At 39.1% G+C, this 27,866-nt stretch overlaps 1 protein-coding gene across 6 annotated transcripts in view; it reads right to left on the reverse strand.

The window, feature by feature from the left end:
• Positions 1 to 27,866, reverse strand: part of LOC309613783 (uncharacterized protein) — a 629,462-nt gene that overhangs the window by 28,721 nt on the left and 572,875 nt on the right. For 4 of the 6 annotated variants that reach the window (XR_014235873.1, XR_014235874.1, XM_082361123.1 and 1 more), the window contains exon 2: positions 22,264 to 22,381. The exons of 1 other annotated variant lie outside the window; for it this stretch is intronic. Coding sequence is in view for 2 of the 5 variants with exons in the window: in XM_082361123.1 (XP_082217249.1) it covers positions 22,264 to 22,377 (114 nt within the window). In the remaining 3 variants the exon portion in view is untranslated. Of the gene's footprint in view, positions 1 to 20,733; positions 21,159 to 22,263; positions 22,382 to 27,866 lie in introns of those variants that run through there. One more of the 6 variants, XR_014235875.1, reaches the window with a different exon arrangement.

The raw sequence follows: 27,866 nt of genomic DNA on the forward strand, positions 1-27,866 counted from the left end.
AGCAAAATGTTAACCTTTTCAAAGCACCTCCATTGTGTTTCCATTAGTGGCTCTCACTACATCCAACTTAGCACCGAGGGTACGCATTTCTCCACATACTCTTTAACATTCATTGTTTACAGAATTTTTGCACATGGCCATTCTGACAGGTGTGAGCTAATAGGTTTTTGTAATTTGGATTTGCATGTCCTTAACAATTCTTAATGTTCAGCATTTTTCCACGCCTTTTATTTTCTATTTAAAAAAAATAAAATGTGAGTACAGTATACCTCTTGAAATTTTCTTCTTGGAAGGTTGAACTTTTTGAATTTTTTGGTCGATGTTCGACCTCAGGATCTTTTTTGAAGGCAGGTGTCATTTACAGGCCTGCAATGATTGTGAATATGTAGTGACTTTTAGCACTGGGTTTAACGCTGCTGTTGTGGGAAACGGCCAAAAGGGGGCAGCATTTTTCCATAAAGAAATCTGGTTAGTAAAGCAGCAGACCCTTTCTGGAAGTCGTGTTCCTAGTTTGTAAATTACAGTGGAATGTGCCAGGAAAAAGCCCCTTAAGTTTATGGCTCATTACTTCTTGTTCGTTTTTTAAATTTAATTTTTATTTTTTATCAGAGCAAATTTGATTACACTATTCTGTTTGTTCTAGTTGTGCAACATGTGGCTCTTTTACACATATACATATATGTATTCTTCTTCAGATCCTTTTCCCATGTAGGTTATGACACAATGTTGAGTAGTCTTCTCTTGGTATTCCGTAGGTCTTTGGTGATTACGCATTTCACATGTGTTTTTATATCTGTGTTAGCCCAAATATCATAATGTATCCAATCCTCACACGTTTCCATTTGGTGAACCATAAGTTTGTTAAATGAATCTGTAATTGCCTTTCTCTGTGGAAATATCTCCATTGGTATCAATTTTTAGGTAACACCTATAAGTGATATCATAGGGTAGGTGTCTTTCGCTTTCTGACTCACTACAAGTTGCGTGATTACTTCGAGACTCATCTATGGTGCTGCAAATGGCATTGTTTCATTTTTTTTCCTAAGCAAATATTCTCTCTGTACAGGTACCAGGTCTTCCTTGTCCACCCATCTGTTGATAGACTTTTTGGTTGCTTCCATATCTTGGTTATTGTAACACTGCTGCAATGCAGATTTGCCTTCCTGTGTCTTTCCAATTCTTTCTTCTTAGGTTATAGGTCCAGGAAAGGGCCTGCTGGATCATATGGTAGCTCAATATATAGCTTTTAAAGGCGCATCCATTCTGTTCTCATTAGTGGCTCTTTCCAGGTTACGTCCCACTTAATTTTGAGTATATGCATTTCTCCAAAACACCTTCAGTATTTCCTGTTTGTATTTATCTTCTGATTGTTATTCTGACTGGTGTGAGCTGATACCTCTTTGTGATTCGCTTTGCATGCGACTAATAATCCATTCAATTTGCGCTTTAAGGCATACGCTTTTTTATTTTTTTCAAACTGTGATTACAGCTTACTTCTTCAAATTGTTTTCTTAAAGTATATGCCACATTTTGAAATTTTTTGGCCATTACCACCCTGAATACATTTTGAGGGCACGTTTCATTTACCGCCGTGCAGTACTTTTTCATACGAAGTGACCATTAGCACAGGTTTTAAAGCTGCTGTTGCAGGTAATGTCCCGAGGGTGGCAGCATTTCTACGTTCCCCATGCTGGTAGTAGGGGAACGGACCTTCCTGCCAGTGGTGTTCCTCGGTTGTAAATTAGAGTGGAACGTGCCCAGAAAAACCCACAAATGGTGATGTCTCCTTACTTATGTTTGTTTTTTAAATTTAATTTATATTTTTTGTGGAGTAATAGTCCATTGTGTACATGGGCCACTTCTTCTTTGTGCATTCCTCTGTAGAAGGACATTTGCCTTGCTTCCAAGTGTTGGCTATGGTAAGTATTGCTGGAGTACAGGTTTGCCAACCTGTGACTTTTTGATTCTCATTTTCTCAGGTGATAGGCAAAGCAGTGGGTATCCTTGATTGATTGGTAGCTCAATGTTTACCTTTTCAAGGCACCTCCATTGTGTTTCCATTAGTGGCTCTTACCTCATCCCACTGAGCACCGGGGGTACGCATTTCCCCCAACCCCTCAGCATTTATTATTTTCAGCATTTTTGCTGACGGCCATTCTGACTGGTGTGAACTGATAGGTTTTTGTAATTTGCATTTGCATGTCTTTAATAATTCCTAATGTTCAGCATTTTTCCATGCCTTTTTCTTTTCTATTAAAGAAAAAAGAAAAACAATGTGAGTACAATATACCTCTTGAAATTTTCTTCTTGGAAGGTTGCCCTCTTTTGAATTTTGTGGTCGATTTTCAACCCCAGGATTTTGTTTGAGGGCAGGTGTCATTTACATGCATGCAATGATTGTGAATATTTAGTGACCTTTAGCACTGTGTTGAAAGCTGCTGTTGTGGGAAAGGGCCACAAGGCGGCAGCGTTTCTCCATTATGAAACCTGGTTATTAGGGCAGCAGAGACTTTCTGGAAGTTGAGCTACTAGCTTGTAAATTAGAATGCAATGTGCCAGAAAAAAGTCCCTTAAGTTTATGTCATTACTTCTTGTTTGTGTTTTTAATTCAATTTTATTTTTTATCAGAGCAAATTTGATTACACTGTTCTGTTTGTTCTAGGTGTGCAAGATGTGGTTCTTTTACACAAATACATATATGTATTATTCTTCGGATCCTTTTCCCATGTAGGTTATGACACAATGTTGAGTAGCCTTCTCTTGGCATTCCGTAGGTCTTTGGTGATTACGTATTTCACATCTGTTTGTATATCTGTGTTAACCCTGATATCGTAATGTAGCCAATCCTCACACCTTTCCATTTGGTGAACCATAAGTTTGTGTAATGAATCTGTGATTGCCTTTCTCTGTGGAAATATCTTCATTGGTATCAACTTTTAGGTAACACCTGTAAGTGATATCATAGGATAGATGCCTTTCACTTTCTTCCTTACTACAATTTGTGTGATTACTTCTAAATTCTTCTATGATGTTCCAAAGGCATTGTTTCATTTTTATTCCCTAGCAAATATTCCATCTCTACATGTACCAAGTTTCTTTGTCCAGCCATCAGTTGGTGGACTTTTTGATTACTTCCATATCTTGGCTACTGTAATACTGCTGCATGGCAGATTTGCCTGCCTGTGTCTTTCCAATTCTGTCTTCTTAGGTTTTAGGTCCAAGAATGGGCCTGCTGGATCATATGGTAGCTCAATATATACCTTTTAAAGGTGTCTCCATTCTGTTCTCATTAGTGGCTCTTTCCTGGTTACGTCTCACATAATGTTGAGTGTATGAATTTCTCCGCAACACCTTCAGCATTTCGTGTTTGTAGTATTCTTGCTGATGGTTATTCTGACTGGTTTGAGCTGATACCTCTTTGTGGTTGGATTTGCATGCATTCAATAATCCGTTCAAATTGCGCTTTAAGGCATATCCTTTTTTATTTTTTTCAAACTGTGATTACAGCTTACTTCTTCAAATTTTTTCTTAAAGAATGTGCCACATTTTGAAATTTTTTGTCCATTACCACCGTCAAGACATTTTGAGGGTACTTTTCATTTACAGCCCTGCAGTACTTTTTCATCTGAAGTGACCATTAGCACAGGTTTTAAAGCTGCTGTTGCAGGTAATGGCCCGAGGGTGGCAGCATTTCTACGTTCCCCATGCTGGTACTAGGGAAACGGACCTTCCTGCCAGTGGTGTTCCTTGGTTATAAATTAGAGTGGAACATGCCCAGAAAAACCCACAAATGGTGATGTCTCCTTACTTATGTTTGTTTTTTAAATTTAATTTATATTTTTTGTGGAGTAATATTCCATTGTGTACATGGGCCACTTCTTCTTTGTGCATTCCTATGTAGAAGGACATTTTCCATGCTTCCAAGTGTTGGCTATGGTAAGTATTGCTGGAGTAGAGGTTTGGCAGCCTGTGACTTTTTGATTCTCATTTTCTCATGTGATAGGCAAAGCAGTGGGTAACCTTGATTGATTGGTAGCTCAATGTTTACCTTTTCAAGGCACCTCCATTGTGTTTTCATTAGTGGCTCTTACCTCCTCCCACTGAGCACCGGGGGTACGCATTTCCCCAAAACCCCTTCAGCATTTATTATTTGCACCATTTTTGCTGATGGCCATTCTTACTGTTGTGAACTGATAGGTTTTTGTAATTTGGATTTGCATGTCTTTAATAATTCCTAATGTTCAGCATTTTTCCATGCCGTTTTCTTTTCTATTAAAGGAAAAAAGAAAAACAGTGTGAGTACAATATACCTCTTGAAATTTTCTTCTTGGAAGGTTGCACTCTTTTGAATTTTGTGGTCGATTTTCAACCCCAGGATTCTGTTTGAGGGCAGGTGTCAATTACATGCCTGCAATGATTGTGAATATTTAGTGACCTTTAGCACTGGGTTGAAAGCTGGTGTTGTGGGAAAGGGCCGCAAGGCGGCAGCATTTCTCCATTACGAAATCTGGTTACTAGGGCAGCAGAGCCTTTCTGGAAGTCGAGTTACTAGCTTGTAAACTAGAATGGAATGTGCCACGAAAAAGCCCTTTAACTTTATGTCATTACTTCTTGTTTGTGTTTTTAATTCAATTTTATTTTTTATCAGAGCAAATTTGATTACACTATTCTGTTTGTTCTAGGTGTGGAAGATGTGGTTCTTTTACACAAATACATATATGTATTCTTCTTCGGATCCTTCTCCCATATAGGTTATGACACAATGTGGAGTAGCCTTCTCTTGGTATTCCGTAGGTCTTTGGAGATTACGCATTTCACATCTGTTTGTATATCTGTGTTAACCCCGATATCGTAAGGTATCCAATCCTCACACCGTTCCATTTGGTGTACCATAAGTTTGTGCAATGAATCTGTGATTGCCTTTCTCTTTGGAAATATCTTCATTGGTATCAACTTTTAGGTAACACCTGTAAGTGATATCATAGGATAGGTGCCTTTCGCTTTCTTACTTACTACAATTTGCGTGATTACTTCTAAATTCTTCTATGATGTTGCAAACGGTATTGTTTCATTTTTATTCCCTAGCAAATATTCCATCTGTACATGTACCAGTTGTTCTTTGTCCACCCATTTGTTAGTGGACTTTTTGGTTACTTCCATATCTTGGCTATTGTTATACTGCCGCAATGCAGATTTGCCTGCCTGTGTCTTTCCAATTCTGTCTTCTTAGTTTATAGGTCCAAGAAGGGGCTTGCTGAATAATGAGGTAGCTCACTGTTTACCTTTTCAAAGTACCTCCATTGTGTTTCCATTAGTGGGTCTTACCACATCTCTCTTAGACCGAGGGTATGCATTTCTCCACATCCCCTTTAACATTTTTTGTTTACAGAATTTTTGCACATGGCCATTCTGACTGGTGTGAGCTGAAAAGTTTTTGTAATTTTTATTTGCATGTCCTTAACAATTCCTAATGTTCAGGATATTTCCACACCATTTTCTTTTCTTTTTAAAAAAAGAAAAAAAGTGTGAATACAATATGCTTCTTTAAATTTTCTTCTTGGAACATAGCTCTTTTTTGGTCTATTTTCGACCACAAGATTTTTTTTTCAGGGTCTGTGTCATTTACAGGCCTGCAATGATTGTGAATATGTAGTGACCTTTAGCACTGGGTTTAAAACTGCTGTTGTGGGAACGGCCACAAGGCAGCAGCATTTCTCCATTACGAAATCTGGTTACTAGGGCAGCAGGGCCTTTCTGGAGGTCATGTTACTAGCTTGTAAATTAGAATGGCATGTGCCAGGAAAAAGCCCCTTAAGTTTATGTCATTACTTCTTGTTCGTTTTTTTAATTTAATTTTTATATTTTATCAGAGCCAATTTGAATACACTGTTCTGTTTGTTCTACTTGTGCAAGATGCGTTTCTTTTACACATATACATATATGTATTCTTGTCCGGATCCTTTTCCCATGTAGGTTATAACACAATGTTGAGTAGTCTTCTCTTGGCTTTCCGTAGGTTTTAGTGATTATGTATTTCACATGTGTTTGTATATCTCTGTTAACTCCAATATCGTAATGTAGCCAATCCTCACACCTTTCCATTTGTGAACCATAAGTTTGTTTTATGAATCTGTGATTGCCTTTGTGTGTGGAAATATCTTCATTGATATCAATTTTTAGGTAACACCTATAAGTGATATCATAGGATAGGTGTATTTCGCTTTGTGACTCACTACATGTTGCGTGATTACTTCTAGGCTCATCTATGGTGCTGCAAATGGCATTGTTTCATTTTTTCTCCCAAGCAAATATTCTATCTGTACAGGTACCAGTTCGTCTTTGTCCACACATCTGTTGATGGACTTTTTGGTTGCTTCCATATCTTGGCTATTGTAATACTGCTGCAATGCAGATTTGCCTGCCTGTGTCTTTCCAGTTCTGCCTGCTTAGTTTATAGGTCCAGGAATGGGCCTGCTGGATCATATGGTAGCTCAATATATAGCTTTTAAAGGTTCCTCCATTCTGTTCTCATTAGTGGCTCTTTCCTGGTTACGTCCCACTTAATGTTGAGTGTATGCATTTTTCCAAACACCTTTAGCATTTCGTGTTTGTAGTTTTCTTGCTGATGGTTATTCTGACTGGTGTGAGCTGATACCTCTTTGTGGTTGGATTTGCATGCGTGTAATAATCCGTTCAAATTGCACTTTAAGGCATATCCTTTTTTATTTTTTTCAAACTGTGATTACAGCTTACTTCTTCAAATTGTTTTCTTAAAGAATGTGCCACATTTTGAAAATTTTTGGCCATTACCACCCTCAAGACATTTTGAGGGCATGTTTCATTTACCGCCCTGCAGTACTTTTTCATATGAAGTGACCATTAGCACAGGTTTTAAAGCTGCTGTTGCAGGTAACGGCCCGAGCGTTGCAGCATTTCTACGTTCCCGATGCTGGTACTAGGGAAACGGACCTTCCTGCCAGTGCTGTTCCTCGGTTAGAAATTAGAGTGGAAGGTGCCCGGATAAACCGACAATAGGTGATGTCTCCTTACTTTGTTTGTTTTTTAAATTTAATTTATATTTTTTAGTGGAGTAATATTCCATTGTGTACATGGGCCACTTCTTCTTTGTGCCTTCCTCTGTAGAAGGACATTTTCCCTGCTTCCAAGTGTTGGCTATGGTAAGTATTGTTGGAGTACAGGTTTGCCAGCCTGTGACTTTTTGATTCTCATTTTCTCAAGTGATAGGCAAAGCAGTGGGTATCCTTGATTGATTGGTAGCTCAATGTTTACCTTTTCAAGGCACCTCCATTGTGTTTCCATTAGCGGCTCTTACCTCGTCCCACTTAGCACCGGGGGTACGCATTTCCCCACAACCCCTCAGCATTTATTATTTGCAACATTTTTACTGATGGCCATTCTGACTGGTGTGAACTGATAGGTTTTTGTAATTTGGATTTGCATGTCTTTAATAATTCCTAATGTTCAGCATTTTTCCATGCCTTTTTCTTTTCTATTAAAGAAAAAAAGAAAAACAATGTGAGTACAATATACCTCTTGAAATTTTCTTCTTGGAAGGTTGCACTCTTTTGAATTTTGTGGTCGATTTTCAACCCCAGGATTCTGTTTGAGGGCAGGTGTCATTTACATGCCTGCAATGATTGTGAATATTTAGTGACCTTTAGCACTGGGTGGAAAGCTGGTGTTGTGGGAAAGGGCCACAAGGCGGCAGCATTTCTCCATTACGAAATCTGGTTACTAGGGCAGCAGAGCCTTTCTGGAAGTCGAGTTACTAGCTTGTAAACTAGAATGGAATGTGCCAGGAAAAAGCCCCTTAAGTTTATGTCATTACTTCTTGTTTGTGTTTTTAATTCAATTTTATTTTTTATCAGAGCAAATTGGATTACACTATTCTGTTTGTTCTAGGTGTGCAAGATGTGGTTCTTTTACACAAATACATATATGTATTCTTCTTCGGATCCTTTTCCTATGTAGGTTATGACACAATGTGGAGTTGCCTTCTCTTGGTATTCCGTAGGTCTTTGGTGATTATGTATTTCACATGTGTTTGTATATCTCTGTTAACCCCAATATCGTAATGTAGCCAATCCTCACACCTTTCCATTTGGTGAACCATAAGTTTGTTTAATGAATCTGTGATTGCCTTTGTGTGTGGAAATATCTTCATTGGTATTAATTTTTAGGTAACACCTATAAGTGCAATCATAGGATAGGTGTCTTTCGCTTTGTGACTCACTACAAGTTACGTGATTACTTCTAGACTCATCTATGGTACTGCAAATGGCATTGTTTCATTTTTTCTCCCAAGCAAATATTCTATCTGTACAGGTACCAGTTCTTCTTTGTCCACCCATCTGTTAATGGACTTTTTGGTTGCTTCCATATCTTGGCTATTGTAATACTGCTGCAATGCAGATTTGCCTGCCTGTGTCTTTCCAGTTCTGCCTGCTTAGTTTATAGGTCCAGGAATGGGCCTGGTGGATCATAAGGTAGCTCAATATATAGCTTTTAAATGTGCCTCCATTCTGTTCTCATTAGTGGCTCTTTCCAGGTTACGTCCCACTTAATGTTGAGTGTATGCATTTTTCCAAACACCCTTAGCATTTCGTGTTTGTAGTTTTCTTGCTGATGGTTATTCTGACTGGTGTGAGCTGATACCTCTTTGTGGTTGGATTTGCATGCGTGTAATAATCCGTTCAAATTGCACTTTAAGGCATATCCTTTTTTATTTTTTTCAAACTGTGATTACAGCTTACTTCTTCAAATTGTTTTCTTAAAGAATGTGCCACATTTTGAAAATTTTTGGCCATTACCACCCTCAAGACATTTTGAGGGCATGTTTCATTTACCGCCCTGCAGTACTTTTTCATATGAAGTGACCATTAGCACAGGTTTTAAAGCTGCTGTTGCAGGTAACGGCCCGAGGGTGGCAGCATTTCTACGTTCCCCATGCTGGTACTAGGGAAACGGATCTTCCTGTCAGTGCTATTCCTCGGTTAGAAATTAGAGTGGAAGGTGCCCGGATAAACCGACAATAGGTGATGTCTCCTTACTTTGTTTGTTTTTTAAATTTAATTTATATTTTTTAGTGGAGTAATATTCCATTGTGTACATGGGCCACTTCTTCTTTGTGCCTTCCTCTGTAGAAGGACATTTTCCTTGCTTCCAAGTGTTGGCTATGGTAAGTATTGCTGGAGTACAGGTTTGCCAGCCTGTGACGTTTTGATTCTCATTTTCTCAGGTGATAGGCAAAGCAGTGGGTATCATTCATTGATTGGTAGCTCAATGTTTACCTTTTCAAGGCACCTCCATTGTGTTTCCATTAGTGGCTCTTACCTCGTCCCACATAGCACCGGGGGTACGCATTTCCCCACAACCCCTCAGCATTTATTATTTGCAGCATTTTTACTGATGGCCATTCTGACTGGTGTGAACTGATAGGTTTTTGTAATCTGCATTTGCATGTCTTTAATAATTCCTAATGTTCAGCATTTTTCCATGCCTTTTTCTTTTCTATTAAAGAAAAAAAGAAAAACATTGTGAGTACAATATACCTCTTGAAATTTTCTTCTTGGAAGATTGCACTCTTTTGAATTTTGTGGTCGATTTTCAACCACAGGATTCTGTTTGAGGGCAGGTGTCATTTATATGCCTGCAATGATTGTGAATATTTAGTGACCTTTAGCACTGGGTGGAAAGCTGGTGTTGTGGGAAAGGGCCACAAGGCGGCAGCATTTCTCCATTACGAAATCTGGTTACTAGGGCAGCAGAGCCTTTCTGGAAATCGAGTTACTAGCTTGTAAACTAGAATGGAATGTGCCAGGAAAAAGCCCCTTAAGTTTATGTCATTACTTCTTGTTTGTGTTTTTAATTCAATTTTATTTTTTATCAGAGCAAATTTAATTACACTATTCTGTTCGTTCTAGGTGTGCAAGATGTGGTTCTTTTACACAAATACATATATGTATTCTTCTTCTGATCCTTTTCCCATGTAGGTTATGACACAATGTGGAGTAGCCTTCTCTTGGTATTCCGTAGGTCTTTGGCGATTACGCATTTCACATCTGTTTGTATGTCTGTGTTAACCCCGATATCGTAAGGTATCCAATCCTCACACCGTTCTATTTGGTGTACCATAAGTTTGTGCAATGAACCTGTGATTGCCTTTCTCTTTGGAAATATCTTCATTGGTATCAACTTTTAGGTAACACCTGTAAGTTATATCATAGGATAGGTGCCTTTCGCTTTCTTACTACAATTTCCGTAATTACTTCTAAATTCTTCTATGATGTTGCAAATGGCATGGTTTCATTTTTATTCCCTAGCAACTCTTCCATCTGTACATGTACCAATTCTTCTTTGTCCACCCATCTGTTAGTGGACTTTTTGGTTACTTCCATATCTTGGCTATTGTTATACTGCTGCAATGCAGATTTGCCTGCCTGTGTCTTTCCAATTCTGCCTTCTTAGGTTGTAGGTCCAAGAATGGGCCTGCTGGATCGTATGGTAGCTCAATATATACCTTTTAAAGGCGCCTCCTTTCTGTTCTCATTAGTGGCTCTTTCCTGGTTACGTCAAACATAATGTTGAGTGTATGCATTTCTCCACAACACCTTCAGCATTTCTTGTTTGTAGTATTCTTGCTGATGGTTATTCTGACTGGTTTGAGATGATACCTTTTTGTGATTGGATTTGCATGCGTTCAATAATCCGTTCAAATTGCGCTTTAAGGCATATCCTTTCTTATTTTTTTCAAACTGTGTTTACAGCTTACTTCTTCAAATTTTTTCTTAAAGTATGTGCCACATTTTGAAATTTTTTGTCCATTACCACCCTCAAGACATTTTGAGGGCACGTTTCATTTAGAGCCCTGCAGTACTTTTTCATTTGAATTCACCATTAGCACAGGTTTTAAAGCTGCTGCTGCAGGTAACGGCCCGAGTGTGGCAGCATTTCTACGTTCCCCATGCTGGTATTAGGGAAACGGACCTTCCTGCCAGTGGTGTTCCTCGGTTATAAATTAGAGTGGAATGTGCCTGGATAAACCCACAAAGGGTGGTGTCTTCTTACTCATGTTTGCTTTTTAAATTTAATTTATATTTTTAGTTGAGTAATATTCCATTGTGTACATGGGCCACTTTTGCTTTGTGCATTCCTCTGTAGAAGGACATTTGCCTTGCTTCCAGGGGTTGGCTATGGTAAGTATTGCTGGAGTACAGGTTTGCCAGCCTGTGACTTTTTGATTCTCATTTTCTCATGTGATAGGCAAAGCAGTGGGTATGCTTGATTGATTGGTAGCTCAATATTTACCTTTTCAAGGCACCTCCATTGTGTTTTCATTAGTGGCTCTTACCTCATCCCACATAGCACCGGGGGTACGTAGTTCCCCACAACCCCTTCAGCATTTATTATTTGAAGAATTTTTGCTGATGGTCATGCTGACTGGTGTGAGCTGATAGGTTTTTGTAATTTGGATTTGCATGTCTTTAATAATTCCTAATATTCAGCATTTTTCCATGCCTTTTTATTTTCTATTAAAGAAAAAAAGAAAAACCATGTGAGTACAATACGCCTCTTGAAATTTTCTTCCTGGAAGGTTGCCCTCTTTTGAATTTTTTGGTCAATTTTCAACCCCAGGATTTTGTTTGAGGGCAGGTGTCATTTACATGCCTGCAATGATTGTGAATAGTTAGTGACCTTTAGCACTGGGTTGAAAGCTGGTGTTGTGGGAAAGGGCCACAGGGCGGCAGCATTTCTCCATTACGAAATCTGGTTACTAGGGCAGCAGAGCCTTTCTGGAAGTCGAGTTACTAGCTTGTAAACTAGAATGGAATGTGCCAGGCAAAAGCCCCTTAAGTTTATGTCATTACTTCTTGTTTGTGTTTTTAATTCAATTTTATTTTTTATCAGAGCAAATTGGATTACACTGTTCTGTTTGTTCTAGGTGTGCAAGATGTGTTTCTTTTACACAAATACATATATGTATTCTTCTTCGGATCCTTTTCCCATGTAGGTTATGACACAATGTTGAGTAGCCTAATCTTGGTATTCCGTAGGTCTTTGGTGATTATCTATTTCACATCTGTTTGTATATTTGTGTTAAACCCGTTGTCGTAAGGTATCCAAACCTCACACCTTTCCATTTGGTGAACCATAAGTTTGTGTAATGAATCTGTGATTGCCTTTCTCTGTGGAAATATCTTCATTGGTATCAATTTTTAGGTAACAGCTGTAAGTGATATCATAGGATAGGTGCCTTTCTCTTTCTTATTTACTAAAATTTGCGTGATTCCTTCTAAATTCTTCCATGATGTTGCAAATGGCATTGTTTCATTTTTATTCCCCAGCAAATATTCCATCTCTACATGTACTAGTCCTTCTTTGTGCATCCATCTGTTAGTGGACTTTTTGGTTACTTCCATATCTTGGCTATTGTTATACTGCTGCAATGCAGATTTGCCTGCCTGTGTCTTTCCAATTCTGTCTTCTTAGGTTATAGGTCCAAGAAGGGGCCTGCTGGATCATAAGGTAGCTCACTGTTTCCTTTTTCAAAGCACCTCCATTGTGTTTCAATTAGTGGGTCTTACCACATCTAACTTTGACCGAGGGTATGCATTTTTCCACATCCCCTTTAACATGTTTTGTTTACAGAATTTTTGCACATGGCCATTCTGACTGGTGTGAGCTGTAAAATTTTTGTAATTTGGATTTGCATGTCCTTAACAATTCCTAATGTTCAGGATATTTCCACACCATTTTCTTTTCTATTTAAAAAATAAGAAAATAAGTGTGAGTACAATATGCTTCTTGAAATTTTCTTCTTGAAACATTGTTGTTTTTTGAATTTTTTGGTCGATTTTCGACCTCACGATTTTTTCCAGGGTCTGTGTCATTTAAAGCCCTGCCATGATTGTGAATATGTAGTGACCTTTAGCACTGGGTGTAAAACTGCTGTTGTGGGAAACGGCCACAAGGGGGCAGCATTACTCCATTACGAAATCTGGTTACTAGGGCAGCAGAGCATTTCTGGAGGTCGTGTTACTAGCTTGTAAATTAGAATGGCATGTGCCAGGAAAAAGCCCCCTAAGTTTATGTCTCATTACGTCTTGTTCGTGTTTTGAATTTAATTTTTATGTTTTATCAGAGCCAATTTGATTACACTGTTCTGTTTGTTCTAGTTGTGCAAGATGTGTTTCTTTTACACATATACATATATGTATTCTTGTCCGGATCTTTTTCCCATGTAGGTAATGACACAATGCCGAGTAGTCTTCTCTTGGTATTCCGTAGGTCTTTGGTGATTACTTATTTCACATATGTTTGTATATCTCTGTTAACCGCAATATTGTAATGTAGCCAATCCTCCCACCTTTCCATTTGGCGAACCATAAGTTTGTTTAATTAATCTGTGATTGCCTTGCTCTGTGGAAATATCTTCATTGGTATCAATTTTTAGGTAACACCTATAAGTGATATCATAGGATAGGTGTCTTTCACTTTGTGACTCACTACAAGTTGCGTGATTACTTCTAGACTCATCTATGGTTCTGCAAATGGCATTGTTTCATTTTTTCTCCCAAGCAAATATTCTATCTGTACAGGTACCAGTTCTTCTTTGTCCACCCATCTGTTGATGGACTTTTTGGTTGCTTCCATATCTTGGCTATAGTAATACTGCTGCAATGCAGATTTGCCTGCCTATTTCTTTCCAATTCTGTCTTCTTAGGTTATAGGTCCAGGAATGGGCCTGCTGGATCATATGGTAGCTCAATATATACCTTTTAAAGACGCCTCCATTCTGTTCTCATTAGTGGCTCTTTCCAGGTTACGTCCCACTTAATGTTGAGTGTATGCATTTCCCCACAACACCTTCAGCATTTCGTGTTTGTAGATTTCTTGCTGATGGTTATTCTGACTGGTTTGAGCTGACACCTCTTTGTGGTTGGATTTGCATGCGACTAACAATCCGTTCAATTTGGGCTTTAAGGCGTACACTTTTATTTTTTCAAAATGTGATTACAGCTTACTTCTTCAAATTGTTTTCTTAAAGTAAATATGCCACATTTTGAAATTATTTGGCCATTACCACCCTGAATACATTTTGAGGGCACGTTTCATTTACCGCCGTGCAGTACTTTTTCATACGAAGTGACCATTAGCACAGGTATTAAAGCTGCTGTTGCAGGTAACGGCCAGAGGGTGGCAGTATTTCTGTGTTCCCCATGCTGGTACTAGGGAAACGGACCTTCCTGCCAGTGGTGTTGCTCGGTTATATATTACTGTGGAACGTGCCCAGAAAAACCCACAAATGGTGATGTCTCCTTACTTATGTTTGTTTTTTAAATTTAATTTATATTTTTTAGTGGAGTAATATTCCATTGTGTACCTGGGCCACTTCTTCTTTGTGCCTTCCTCTGTAGAAGGACATTTTCCTTGATCCAAGTGTTGGCTATGGTAAGTATTGCTGGAGTACAGGTTTGGCAGCCTGTGACTTTTTGATTCTCATTTTCTCAGGTGATAGGCAAAGCAGTGGGTATGCTTGATTGATTGGTAGCTCAATGTTTACCTTTTCAAGGCACCTCCATTGTGTTTTCATTAGTGGCTCTTACCTCGTCCCACTTAGCACCGGGGGTACGCATTTCCCCTTATCCCCTTCAACATTTATTATTTACAGCATTTTTGCTGATGGCCACTCTAACTGGTGTGAGCTGATAGGTTTTTGAAAATTGGATTTGCATGTCTTTAATGATTCCTAATGTTCAGCATTTTTCCATGCCTTTTTCTTTTCTGTTAAAGAAAAAAAGAAAAACAATGTGAGTACAATATAGCTCTTGAAATTTTCTTCTTGGAAGGTTGCCGTCTTTTGAATTTTTGGTCGATTTTCAATCTCAGAATTTTTTTTCAGGGCCTTTGTCATTTACATGCCTGCATTTATTGTGACTATTTAGTGACCTTTAGCACTGGGTTGAAAGCTGGTGTTGTGCGAAAGGGCCACAAGGCGGCAGCATTTCTCCAGTACGAAATCTGGTTACCAGGGCAGCAGAGCCTTTCTGGAAGTCGAGTTACTAGCTTGTAAACTAGAATGGAATGTGCCAGGAAAAAGCCCCTTAAGTTTATGTCATTACTTCTTTTTTTTTAATTAATTAATTTATTTTTATTTTTTTAAATTTTGGCTGTGTTGTGTCTTTGTTTCTGTGCGAGGGCTTTCTCTAGTTGCGGCAAGCGGGGGCCACTCTTCATCGCGGTGCGCGGTCCTCTCACTGTCGCAGCCTCTCTTGTTGCGGAGCACAGGCTCGAGACGCACAGGCTCAGCAGTTGTGGCTCACGGGCCTAGTTGCTCCGCGGCATGTGGGATCTTCCCAGACCACGGCTCGAATCCGTGTCCCCTACATTGGTAGGCAGATTCTCAACCACTGCACCACTAGGGAGTCCCTGTCATTACTTCTTGTTTGTGTTTTTAATTCAATTTTATTTTTTATCAGAGCAAATTTGATTACACTGTTCTGTTTGTTCTAGGTGTGCAAGATGTGGTTCTTTTACACAAATACATATATGTATTTTTCTTCGGATCCTTCTCCCATGTAAGTTATGACACAATGTGGAGTAGCCTTCTCTTGGTATTCCGTAGGTCTTTGGCGATTAGGCATTTCACATCTGTTTGTATATCTGTGTTAACCCCGATATCGTAAGGTATCCAATCCTCACACAGTTCCATTTGGTGTACCATAAGTTTGTGCAATGAATCTGTGATTGCCTTTCTCTGTGGAAATATCTTCATTTGTATCAGTTTTTAGGTAACACCTATAAGTGATATCATAGGATAGGTGTCTTTCGCTTTGTGACTCACTACAAGTTGCGTGATTACTTCTAGACTCATCTATGGTGCTGCAAATGGCATTGTTTCGTTTTTTTTCCTAAGCAAATATTCTCTCTGTACAGTTACCAGGTCTTCTTTGTCCACCCATCTGTTGATGGACTTTTTGGTTGCTTCCATATCTTGGCTATTGTAATACTGCTGCAATGCAGATTTGCCTGCCTGTGTCTTTCCAATTCTGTCTTCTTAGGTTATAGTTCCAAGAAGGGGCCTACTGGGTAATGAGGTAGCTCACTGTTTACTTTTTCAAAGTACCTCCATTGTGTTTCCATTAGTGGGACTTACCACATCCCACTTAGACCGAGGGTACGCATTTCTCCACATCCCCTTTAACATTTTTTGTTTACAGAATTTTTGCACATGACCATTGTGACTGGTGTGAGCTGTAAAATTTTTGTAATTTTGATTTGCATGTCCTTAACAATTCCTAATGTTCAGCATTTCTCCATACCATTTTCTTTTCTATTAAAAGAAAAAGAAAAAAAGTGTGACTACAATATGCTTCTTGAAATTTTCTTCTTGGAACATTGCTCTTTTTTGAATTTTTTGGTCGATATTCGACCTCAAGATTTTTTTTCACGGTCTGTGTCATTTACAGGCCTGCAGTGATTATGAATATGTAGTGACCTTTAGCACTGGGTTTCAAGCTGCTGTTTTGGGAATGGGCCACAAGCCGGCAGCATTTCTACATTATGGAATCTGGTTACTAGGGCAGCAGAGCTTTTCTGGAGGTCGTGTTACTAGTATGTAAACTAGAATGGAATGTGTCAGGAAAAATCCCCTTAAGTTTATGTTTCATTACTTCTTGTTCGTTTTTTAAATTTAATTTTTAAGGTTTATCAGAGCCAATTTGATTACACTGTTCTGTTTGTTCTAGTTGTGCAAGATGTGTTTCTTTTACATGTATACATATATGTATTCTTGTCCGGATCCTTTTCACATGTAGGTAATGACAGAATGTTGAGTAGTCTTCTCTTGGTATTCCGTAGGTCTTTGGTGATTATGTATTTCACATGTGTTTGTATATCTTTGTTAACCCCAATATCGTAACGTAGCCTATCCTCACACTTTTCCATTTGGTGAACCATAAGTTTGTTTAATGAATCTGTGATTGCCTTTCTCTGTGGAAATATCTTCATTGGTATCACTTTTTAGGTGACACGTATAAGTGATATCATAGGATAGGTGTCTTTCGCTTTGTGACTCACTACAATTTGCGTGATAACTTCTAGACTCATCTATGGTACTGCAAATGGCATTGTTTCATTTTTTCTCCCAAGCAAATATACTATCTGTACAGGTACCAGATCTTCTTTGTCCACCCATCTGTTGATGGACTTTTTGGTTGCTTCCATATCTTGGCTATTGTAATACTGCTGCAATGCAGTTTTGCCTGCCTGTGTCTTTCCAATTCTGTCTTCTTAGGTTATAGGTCCAGGAATGGGCCTGCTGGATCATATGGTAGCTCAATATATACCTTTTAAAGGCGCCTCCATTCTGTTCTCATTAGTGGCTCTTTCCAGGTTACGTCCCACTTAATGTTGAGTGTATACATTTCTCCACAACACCTTCAGCATTTCGTGTTTGTAGTTTCTTCTGATTGTTATTCTGAATTGTGTGAGCTGATACCTCTTTGTGGTTGGATTTGCATGCGACTAATAATCCGTTCAAATTGCGCTTTAAGGCATATCCTTTTTTATTTTTTTCAAACTGTGATTACAGCTTACTTCTTCAAATTGTTTTCTTAAAGTATGTGCCACATTTTGAAATTTTTTGTCCATTACCACCGTCAAGACATTTTGAGGGCACGTTTCATTTACAGCCCTGCAGTACTTTTTCATATGAAGTGACCATTAGCACAGGTTTTAAAGCTGCTGTTGCAGGTAACGGCCCAAGTGTGGCAGCATTTCTACGTTCCCCATGCTGGTACTAGGGAAACGGACCTTCCTGCCAGTGGTGTTCCTCGGTTATAAATTACAGTGGAAGATGCCCGGATAAACCCACAAAGGGTGATGTCTACTTACTTATGTTTGTTTTTTAAATTTAATTTATATTTTTTAGTGGAGTAATATTCCATTGTGTACATGGGCCACTTCTTCTTTGTGCCATCCTCTGTAGAAGGACATTTTCCATGCTTCCAAGTGTTGGCTATGGTAAGTATTGCTGTAGTACAGGTTTGCCAGCCTGTGACTTTTTAATTCTCATTTTCTCAGGTGATAGGCAAAGCAGTGGGTATGCTTGATTGATTGGTTGCTCAATGTTTACCTTTTCAAGGCACCTCTATTGTGTTTTCATTAGTGGCTCTTACCTCGTCCCACATAGCACCGGGGGTACGCATTTCCCCACAACCTCTCAGCATTTATTATTTGCAGCATTTTTGCTGATGGCCATTCTGACTGGTGTGAGCTGATAGGTTTTTGTAATTTGGATTTGCATGTCTTTAATAATTCCTAACGTTCAGCATTTTCCATGCCTTTTTCTTTTCTATTAAAGAAAAAAAGAAAAACAATGTGAGTACAATATGCCTCTTGAAATTTTCTTCTTGGAAGGTTGCCTGCTTTTGAATTTTTTGGTCGATTTTCAACCCCAGGATTTCGTTTGAGGGCAGGTGTCATTTACATGCCTGCAATGATTGTGAATATTTAGTGACTTTTAGCACTGGGTTGAAAGCTGCTGTTGTGGGACAGGGCCACAAGGCGGCAGCATTTCTCCATTATGAAATCTGGTTACTAGGGCAGCAGAGCCTTTCTGGAAGTCGAGTTACTTGCTTGTAAATTTGAATGCAATGGGCCAGGCGAAAGCCCCTTAAGTGTATGTCATTACTTCTTGTTTGTGTTTTTAATTCAATTTTATTTTTTATCACAGCAAATTTGGTTACACTATTTTGTTTGTTCTAGGTGTGCAAGATGTGGTTCTTTTTTTTTTTTTTTTTAATAAATTTATTTATTTATTTTTGGCTGTGTTGGGTCTTCGTTTCTGTGCGAGGGCTTTCTCTAGTTGCGGCGAGCGGGGGTTACTCTTCATCGCGGTGCGCGGGCCTCTCACTATCGCGGCCTCTCTTGTTGTGGAGCACAGGCTCCAGACACGCAGGCTCAGTAGTTGTGGCTCACGGGCCCAGTTGCTCCGTGGCATGTGGGATCTTCCCAGACCAGGGCTCGAACCTGTGTCCCCTGCATTGGCAGGCAGATTCTCAACCACTGCGCCACCAGGGAAGCCCAAGATGTGGTTCTTTTCAACAAATACATATATGTATTCTTCTTTGGATCCTTTTCCCATGTAGGTTATAACACAATGTTGCGTAGCCTTCTCTTGGTATTCCGTAGGTCTTTGGTGATTACGTATTTCACATCTGTTTGTATATCTGTGTTAACCCCGATATCGTAAAGTATCCAATCCTCACACCTTTCCATTTGGTGAACCATAAGTTTGTGTAATGAATCTGTGAATTCCTTTCTCTGTGGAAATATCTTCATTGGTATCAATTTTTAGGTAACACCTGTAAGTGACATCATAAGATACGTGGCTTTCGCTTTCGTACTTACTACAATTTGCGTGATTACTTCTAAATTCTTCTATGATGTTGCAAATGGCATTGTTTCATTTTTATTCCCCAGCAAATATTCCATCTCTGCATGTACCAGTTCTTCTTTGTACACCCCTCTGTTAGTGGACTTTCTAGTTACTTCCATATCTTGGCTATTTTTATACTGCTGCAAGGCAGATTTGCCTGCCTGTGTCTTTCCAATTTTGTCTTCTTAGGTTATAGTTCCAAGAAGGGGCTTGCTGGATCATAACGTAGTTCACTGTTTACTTTTTTAAAGCACCTCCATTGTGTTTCCATTAGTGCGTCTTACCATATCTCACTTAGACCGAGGGTACCCATTTCTACACATCCCCTTTAACATTTTTTGTTTACAGAATTTTTGCACATGGCCTTTCTGACTGGTGTGAGCTGAAAAGTTTTTGTAATTTTTATTTGCATGTCCTTAACAATTCCTAATGTTCAGGATATTTCCAGACCATTTTCTTTTCTATTAAAAGAAAAAGAAAAAAAGTGTGAGTACAATATGCTTCTTGAAATTTTTTTCTTGGAACATTGCCGTTTTCTGACTTTTTTGTTCGATTTTCGACCTCAGGATTTTTTTTAAGAGCAGGTGTCATTTACATGCCTACAATGATTGTGAATATGTAGGACCTTTAGCACTGGGTTTAAAGCTGCTGTTGTGGGTAATGGCCACAAGGTGGCAGCATTTCTCCATTACCAAGTCTGGTTACTAGGACAGCAGAGCCTTTCTGGAGGTCGTGTTCCTAGGTTGTAAATCAGAATGGAATTTGCCAGGAAAAAGCCCCTTAATTTTATGTCTCATTACTTCTTGTTCGTTTTTTTAATTTAATTTTTATGTTTTATCAGAGTCAATTTGATTGCACTGTTCTGTTTGTTCTAGTTGTGCAAGATGTGTTTCTTTTACACATATACATATATGTATTCTTGTCCGGATCCTTTTCCCATGTAGGTAATGACACAATGTTGAGTAGTCTTCTCTTCGTATTCCATAGGTCTTTGGTGATTATATATTTCACATGTGTTTGTATATCTCTGTTAACCCCAATATCGTAATGTAGCCAATCCTCACACCTTTCCATTTGGTGAACCATAAGTTTGTTTAATGAATCTGTGATTGCCTTGCTCTGTGGAAATATCTTCATTGGTATCAATTTTTAGTTAACACCTATAAGTGATATCATAGGATAGGTGTCTTTCACTATCTGACTCACTACAAGTTGCGTGATTACTTCTAGAGTCATCTTTGGTGCTGCAAATGGCATTGCTACATTTTTTTTCCTAAGCAAATATTCTATCTGTACAGGTACCCGTTCTTCTTTGTCCACCCATCTGTTGATGGACTGTTTGGTTGCTTCCATATCTTGGCTATTGTAATACTGCTGCAATGCCGATTTGCCTGCCTTTGTCTTTTCAATTTTGACTTCTTAGGTTATACGTCCAAGAATGGGTCTGCTGGATCATAAGTTATCTCAATTTTTACATTTTCAAAGCACCTTCTTTGTGTTTCCATTAGTGGGTCTTACCATATTCCACTTAGCACCGAGTGTAAGCCTTTCTCCACATCTTCTTTAACTTTTTTTGTTTACAGAATTTTTGCGCATGGCCATTCTGACTGGAGTGAGCTGAAAAATTTTTGTAATTTGCATTTGCATGTCCTTCACAATTCCTAATGTTCAGCACTTTTCCAAACCATTTTCATTTCTATTAAGAAAACAAAAGGAAAAAAGCGTGAGTACAATATACTTCTTGAAATTTTCTTCCTGGGACATTCTTGTTGTTTGAATTTTTTGGTCGATTTTCAACCTCAGGATTTTTTTTCAAGGCAGGTGTCATTAACAGGCGTGCAATGATTGTGACTATGTAGTGACCTATGGCACTAGGATTAACGCTGCAGTTGTGGGAAACGGCCACAAGGCGGCAGCATTTCTGCATTACGAAATCTGGTCACTACGGCAGCAGAGCCTTTCTGGAAGTCGTGTTACTATCTTGTATATTAGAATGGAAATTGCCACGGAAAACCCCAATAACTTTATGTCTCATTAATTGTTGTTCGTGGTTTTAATTTTTTAAATTGGGGTAATGAGTAGAATAGTGTTTGTTCTGGGTGTACACAATCAGGTTTAATTGAACATTATGTATATCTATTCATGTACAGATCCTCTTCCCATATAAATTATTATTTTTTTTATAAGTTTATTTATATATTTATTTATTTTTGGCTGAGTTGGATCTTCGTTGCTGCCTGTGGGCTTTCTCTCATTGCGGTGAGCGGGGGTATTCTCCGTTGCGATGCATGGGCTTCTCAAATACAGTGGCTTCTCTTGTTGCAGAACATGGGCTCTAGTCGTTCAGCCTTCAGTTGTTGTGGTGCCTTGGGCTCAGTAGTTATGGCTCGTGGGATCCAGAGCGTAGGCTCTTTAGTTGTGGTGAACGGGCTTAGTTGCTCTGCAGCATGTGGGATCTTCCCGAACCAGTGATCGAACCTGTGTCCCCTGCATTGGCAGGCGGATTCTTAATCACGGTGCCACCAGACAAGAACCCGTGTAAATAATTACAGAGCTTTCAGTAGACTTCCCTTGGTATATGGTCGGTCTTTTTGATACATGTGTTTAATATGTATTTGTATACATATGGTAACCCTAATCTTAATGTATCCATTCCTCCCACCTTTCCCTTAAGATAACCATAGTTTGTTTTCTAAGTCTGTGAGAGTCTTTCTCTCTGGAAATATGTTCATATGTGTCAGTTGTTAGGTAACACTTAGGAGTGATATCACAGGTTATTTGTCGTCTGCTTTCCGACTTACCTCATGTTCTATGATTATCTCTAGGCTCATCTGTGGTGCTTCAAAGAGCAGTGTTTCATCCTTTTCCATGGAGAATATTCCATTGTGTACATGGACCATTTCTTCTTTGTGCATTCATCTGTGGGTGGACATTTTGGTTACTTCCAAGTCTTGGCTATGCTTAATATTGAACCAGTGCAGGATTGCCAGCCTGTGCCATTTGGATTCTGGTCTTCTCAGGGCTTAGGCCCAGCAGTGGGCCTACTAGATCATATGGTAGTTCAACTTTTACCTTTCAATGCACCTCCTTTCTGTTCTCACTGCTGGCTGTTACCAGTTTACATCCCAATAGCAAGGAGAGTGAACACAGTCCTATAAAAACCCCTTCAGCATTAATAGTTTGTAGACTTTTTGCTGATGGTCATTTGACTGGTGTGAGCTGAAACCTTTTTGGAGGTTGGATTTGCATGTGACTAATAATTCCTTATACTGCGCTTTACGCATGTCCTTTTTTACTTTTGCTTTTTTTTTAAAGAGTGAGTACAACTTCCCTCTTCATATTGACTTCTTGAAAAATTTGTCATGTGTTGAATTTTCTTGCCTATTCCCTACCCCAGGGCATATTTTGAGGGCAGGTGTCATTTACAGCCCTGCAATCCTTGTGACTATTAAGCAAACATTAGCACTGGATTTAAAGCTGCTGTTGTGGGAAACAGCCACAAGGCGGCAGCATTATGACGTTCTCAACTCTTGTTACTAGGGCAACACAGTCTTCCTGGATGTCATGTTCCTCGGTTATGAATTAGAGTGAAATGTGCTGGGACAAGACCCCGGAAGTTTATGTCTCCTTACTTATGTTTGTTTTTTAAATTTAATTTCTATTTCTTATCAGAGTAAATTTGATGAGAGTGTTACGATTGGCTGGCTGTACAGAATCTGCTCAATGATTCATACATATGTCTGTTGTTCTTCGGATGCTGTTACCATGTATGTTATTACAGAATGTTGAGTAGACCTCCCTTGGTATATGGTAGGTGTTTTGTCATTATATATTTTCTATATATTGGTGATTATATAATTCATACAGTTTATGTGTTGTATGTTTATATACACTTAACATACATTCGTATATGTTTGTTAGCTCCATAATCCTAATTTGTCCATCCTCCCACCTTTCATTTTGGTTAACCATTCATTTGTTTTCTAAGTCTGTGAGTTTCTTTTTCTGTGGAAATATGTTCATTGGTAGCAATCTTAGGATAACATGTATAAATGATATCATAGGATATTTGTCATTCCCTTTTGACTTACTTAACCTAATATGATTATTTCTAGTCTCATCTGTAGTCCTGAAAACGGCATTGTTCATTTATTTTTTCTGAGGCTAATATTCCATTCGGTACGTCCACCACTTCTTCTTTGTCCATTTATCTATTGATGGACATGTTGTTTGCTTGAACGTCTTGGCTATTGTAAATATTGCTACAGTGCATGTTTGCCTGTCTGTGTCTTTCCGATTCTGGTCTTCTTAGGTGATAGGCCCATTAGGGGATGGGCCGCATTGTATGGTAGCTCAATTTCTTTACCTTGTAAACGCAGCTCCATTCTGTTCTCGTGATTAGCTGTTACCAGTTTACGTCCAACCAACAGCATAGTGGGTATGCATTTCTCCACCAACCCATCAGCATTCATTGTTTGTAGACTGTTTACGGATGGCATTTTGAATATTGGGTGGTGAAATCTTTTTGTATTTTGGATTTGCATCCAACCAATAATTCCTGATATTGAGCTTTTATCCATGTTCTTCTTTTTTTAAAATAACAGTGTGAGTAACACTTACCTCTTGAAACCGTTTTCTTGAAAACTTTTCCGTGTTGTGAACTTTTTTGGCCATTACCTACCCCAGGACATTTTTTGAGGACACGTGTCATTTACAGCCCTACAATTACTGTGCATCTTAAGTGACCGTTAGCCCAGTGTTTAAAGCTGCTCTTGTGGGAACCGGAAACAAGGCGGCAGCATTTCTCCATCCCCAAATCTGGTTACTAGGGCAGCTGAGCCTTCCTGAAAGTCGTGTTCCTAGGTTGTAAATGAGAATGGAATGGGCCAGAGACAACCCCAGTAACTTTATGTCTCATTAATTGCTGTTCGTGGTTTTAATTTTTTAAATTGGGGTAATGAGTAGAATAGTGTTTGTTGTAGGTGTACACAATCAGGTTCAGTTGAACATTATATATATTTATTCATGTACAGATCCTCTTCCCATGTAAACTACTATTATTTTTTTTAATAAATTTATTTTACTTATTTATTTGTTTTTGGCTGAGTTGGATCTTCTTTGCTGCCTGTGGGCTGTCTCTAGTTGCGGTGAGCGGGGGCTACTCTCCGGTGCGGTGCACGGGCTTCTCACCGTAGTGGCTTCTTTTGTTGCGGAACACGGGCTCTAGGCGTGCGGGCTTCAGTAGTTGTGGCACCTGGTCTCAGTAGTTATGGCTCATGGGCTCCAGAGCGTAGGCTCATTAGTTGTGGTGCACGGGCCTTAGTTGCTCTGCAGCATGTGGGATCTTCCCGAACCAGGGATCGAACCTGTGTCCCCTGCATTGGCAGGAGGATTCTTAACCACGGTGCCACCAGGCAAGCCCCCGTGTAAATTATTACAGAGCGTTCAGTAGACCTCCCTTGGTATATGGTCGGTCTGTTTGATACATGTGTTTAATATGTATTTGTATACGTATGGTAACCCTAATCTTAATGTATCCATTCCTCCCACTTCTCCCTTAAGATAACCATAGTTTGTTTTCTAAGTCTGTGGGAGTCTTTCTCTGTGGAAATATGTTCATATGTGTCAGTTGTTAGGTAACACCTAGGAGGGATATCACAGGATATTTGTCGTCTGCTTTCCGACTTACCTCATGTTCTGTGATTATCTCTAGGCTCATCTATGGTGCTGCAAAGAGCAGTGTTTCATTCTTTTCCACGGCGAATATTCCATTGTGTACATGGACCACTTCTTCTTTTTACATTCATCTGTGGATGGACATTTTGGTTACTTCCAAATCTTGGCTATGCTAAATATTGATGCAGTGCAGGCTTGCCAGCCTGTGTCTTTTCGATTCTGGTCTTCTCATGGGTTAGGCCCAGCATTGGGCCTACTAGATCATATGGTAGTTCAATTTTTACCTTTCAACGCACCTCCATTCTGTTCTCACTACTGGCTGTTACCAGTTTACATCCCACCAGCAACTTGAGGGTACACAGTTCTATAAAAAAACCCTTCAGCGTTTATTGTTTGTAGACTTTTTACAGATGACATTTTGAGTGTTGGGTGGTGATACCTTTTTGTAGTTTGGATTTGCATGCATCTAAAAATTCCCGATATTGAGCTTTTATCTACGTACTTTATTTTAAAGTAAAACAGAGAAACTTACCTCTTCAAATTGTTTCCTTGAAAAATTTGCCATGTTCTGAATTCCTGTGGCCATTACCTGCACCAGTACGTTTTTTGAGGGCAGGTGTCATTTAGAGCCCTGTAGTAATTGTGACTATTACATGACCATTAGCTCTGAGTTTAAAGCTGCTGTTGCAGGAAACGGCCACAAGGCGGCAGCATTTCTATATTCCCAACTGGTTACTAAGGGAAAAGAGCCTTCCTGGAAGTCCTGTTTGTAGGTTGTAAAGTAGAGTGGAATGTGCCAGGACAAACACCCCAAAACTATGTCTACTTATTTGCTGTTGGTATTCTTAGTTTAATTTTCATTTTTCTCCGAGCAAATTTAATTGCAATGTTGTGTTTGTTCTAGGTGTACAGAATCTCTTTCATTGATACATATATCTTTTCATGTTTGGATCCTGTTCCATATAGGTTATTACAGAAAGTTGTGTAGACCTCTCTTGGTATTCGGTATGTCTCTGATGATTATATATTTTATAAATACTAGCATATGCCTGTTAAACCCAATACGCTCCGTTATATATTCCTCACACCTTTCCGTTTGGCTAACCACAAGCTTGTTTTCTGAACACGTCAATGTCCTTCTCTGTGGAAATAGGTTCCTTCCTATGAATTTTTAGATAACACCTATACGTGATATCATAGGATATGTGTCTCTCGCTTCCTGACTTACTTCAAGTTGTGTGATTATCTGTAGCCTCATCTATGGTGCTGCGACCGGCATTGTTTCATTCTTTTCTGTGTCTAATGTTGCATTGTGTACATGGACCACTTTTTCGTCCACTCATCTGCTGATGGACATTTTTGTTGCTTCCATGTCTTGGCCATGATATATACTGCTGCAATACACGATTTTCCATCCTGTGTCTTTTTGATTCTGGCTTTCACAGGTGACAGGCCCAACAGTGGGCCTTCCGGATCATATGGTAACTCAATTTTCACCTTTAAACGCACTGCCATTCTGTTCCTATTATTGGCTGTTACCAGTTTACATCCCACTTAGACCGAGAGGTTACACTATTCTCCACAACTTCTTCAACATCTATTGTTTGTTGACTTTTTGCTGATGGTCATTCTGACCGGTGAGAGGTGATACCTTTGTGTAGATTGGATTTGCATGCGACTGATAATTCCTGATGTTTTGCGTTTATCAATGTCCTTTTCATTCGTTTAAAGATGGAGCTAAACTTACAACTTCAAATTGCCTTCTTGAAAAATTTGCCGCGTTTGGATTTTTTTGGCCATTCCCTACCCCAGGACAGTTGTTGAGGGCATGAGTCATTTACAGCCCTGCAGTCCTTGTGACTATTAGTGACCATTAGCAGTGGATTTAAAGCTGCTGTTTGAGGAAACGGCCTTAGTGTGGCAGCATTTCTACGTTGCCATCTCTGCTTGCTAGGGAAACAGAACCTTGCTGCAAGTTGTGCTGTTAGGTTGCAGATTAGATTGGAATGTGCCAGGACAAACCCCCATAAGTTTTAGCCTCCTTAATTCTTGTTTGTGTCTTTAAGTTGTACTTTTTCTCAGAGCAAGTTTGATTGAAAATGTCTTTTGTTGTAGGTGTACAGAATCTTGTTCATTTACACATATACATACATCTATTGATCTTTGGGTCCTTTTCCATGTAGGTTATTACAGAGTGTTGAGTAGACCACTCTTGGTATTCTGTAGGTCTTTGGGGATGATATATTTTATATGTATTAGTATATATTTGTTAACCCCAATATCCTAATATATCCATTCCTCACACCTTTTCTTTGGCTTAACCATCAGTTTGTCTTCTCAATCTGAGATTGCCTTTTTCTATGGAAATATGTTCATTTTTATGAATTTTCAGATAACATAAGTGATAGCATAGGACATTTGTCTTTCGCATTCTGACTTACTTCACATTGTGTGATTATTTCTAGGCTCCTCTGTGGTGCTGCATATGCCATTCTTTTATTTTTTTTCGTGGTTGATATTCCATTCTGTCCATATACCACTTCTTCTTTGTTCATTCATCTGTTTATGGACCCTTTTTTTCCTTCCATGTCTTGGCTATTTCAATATTCCTGCATTGCACATTTGCCTGCCTCTGTCTTTCCGTTTCTGGTGGTCTTAGGTTATAGGCAATGAAGGTGCCCTGCCGCATCATATGGTAGCTCAGTTTTTACCTTTTAAAGCAGCTCCA

The sequence above is a fragment of the Balaenoptera borealis genome, assembly GCF_965194805.1.
Source record: "Balaenoptera borealis genome assembly, chromosome: 1".
In the NCBI taxonomy this organism is placed as follows: Eukaryota; Metazoa; Chordata; class Mammalia; order Artiodactyla; family Balaenopteridae; genus Balaenoptera; species Balaenoptera borealis.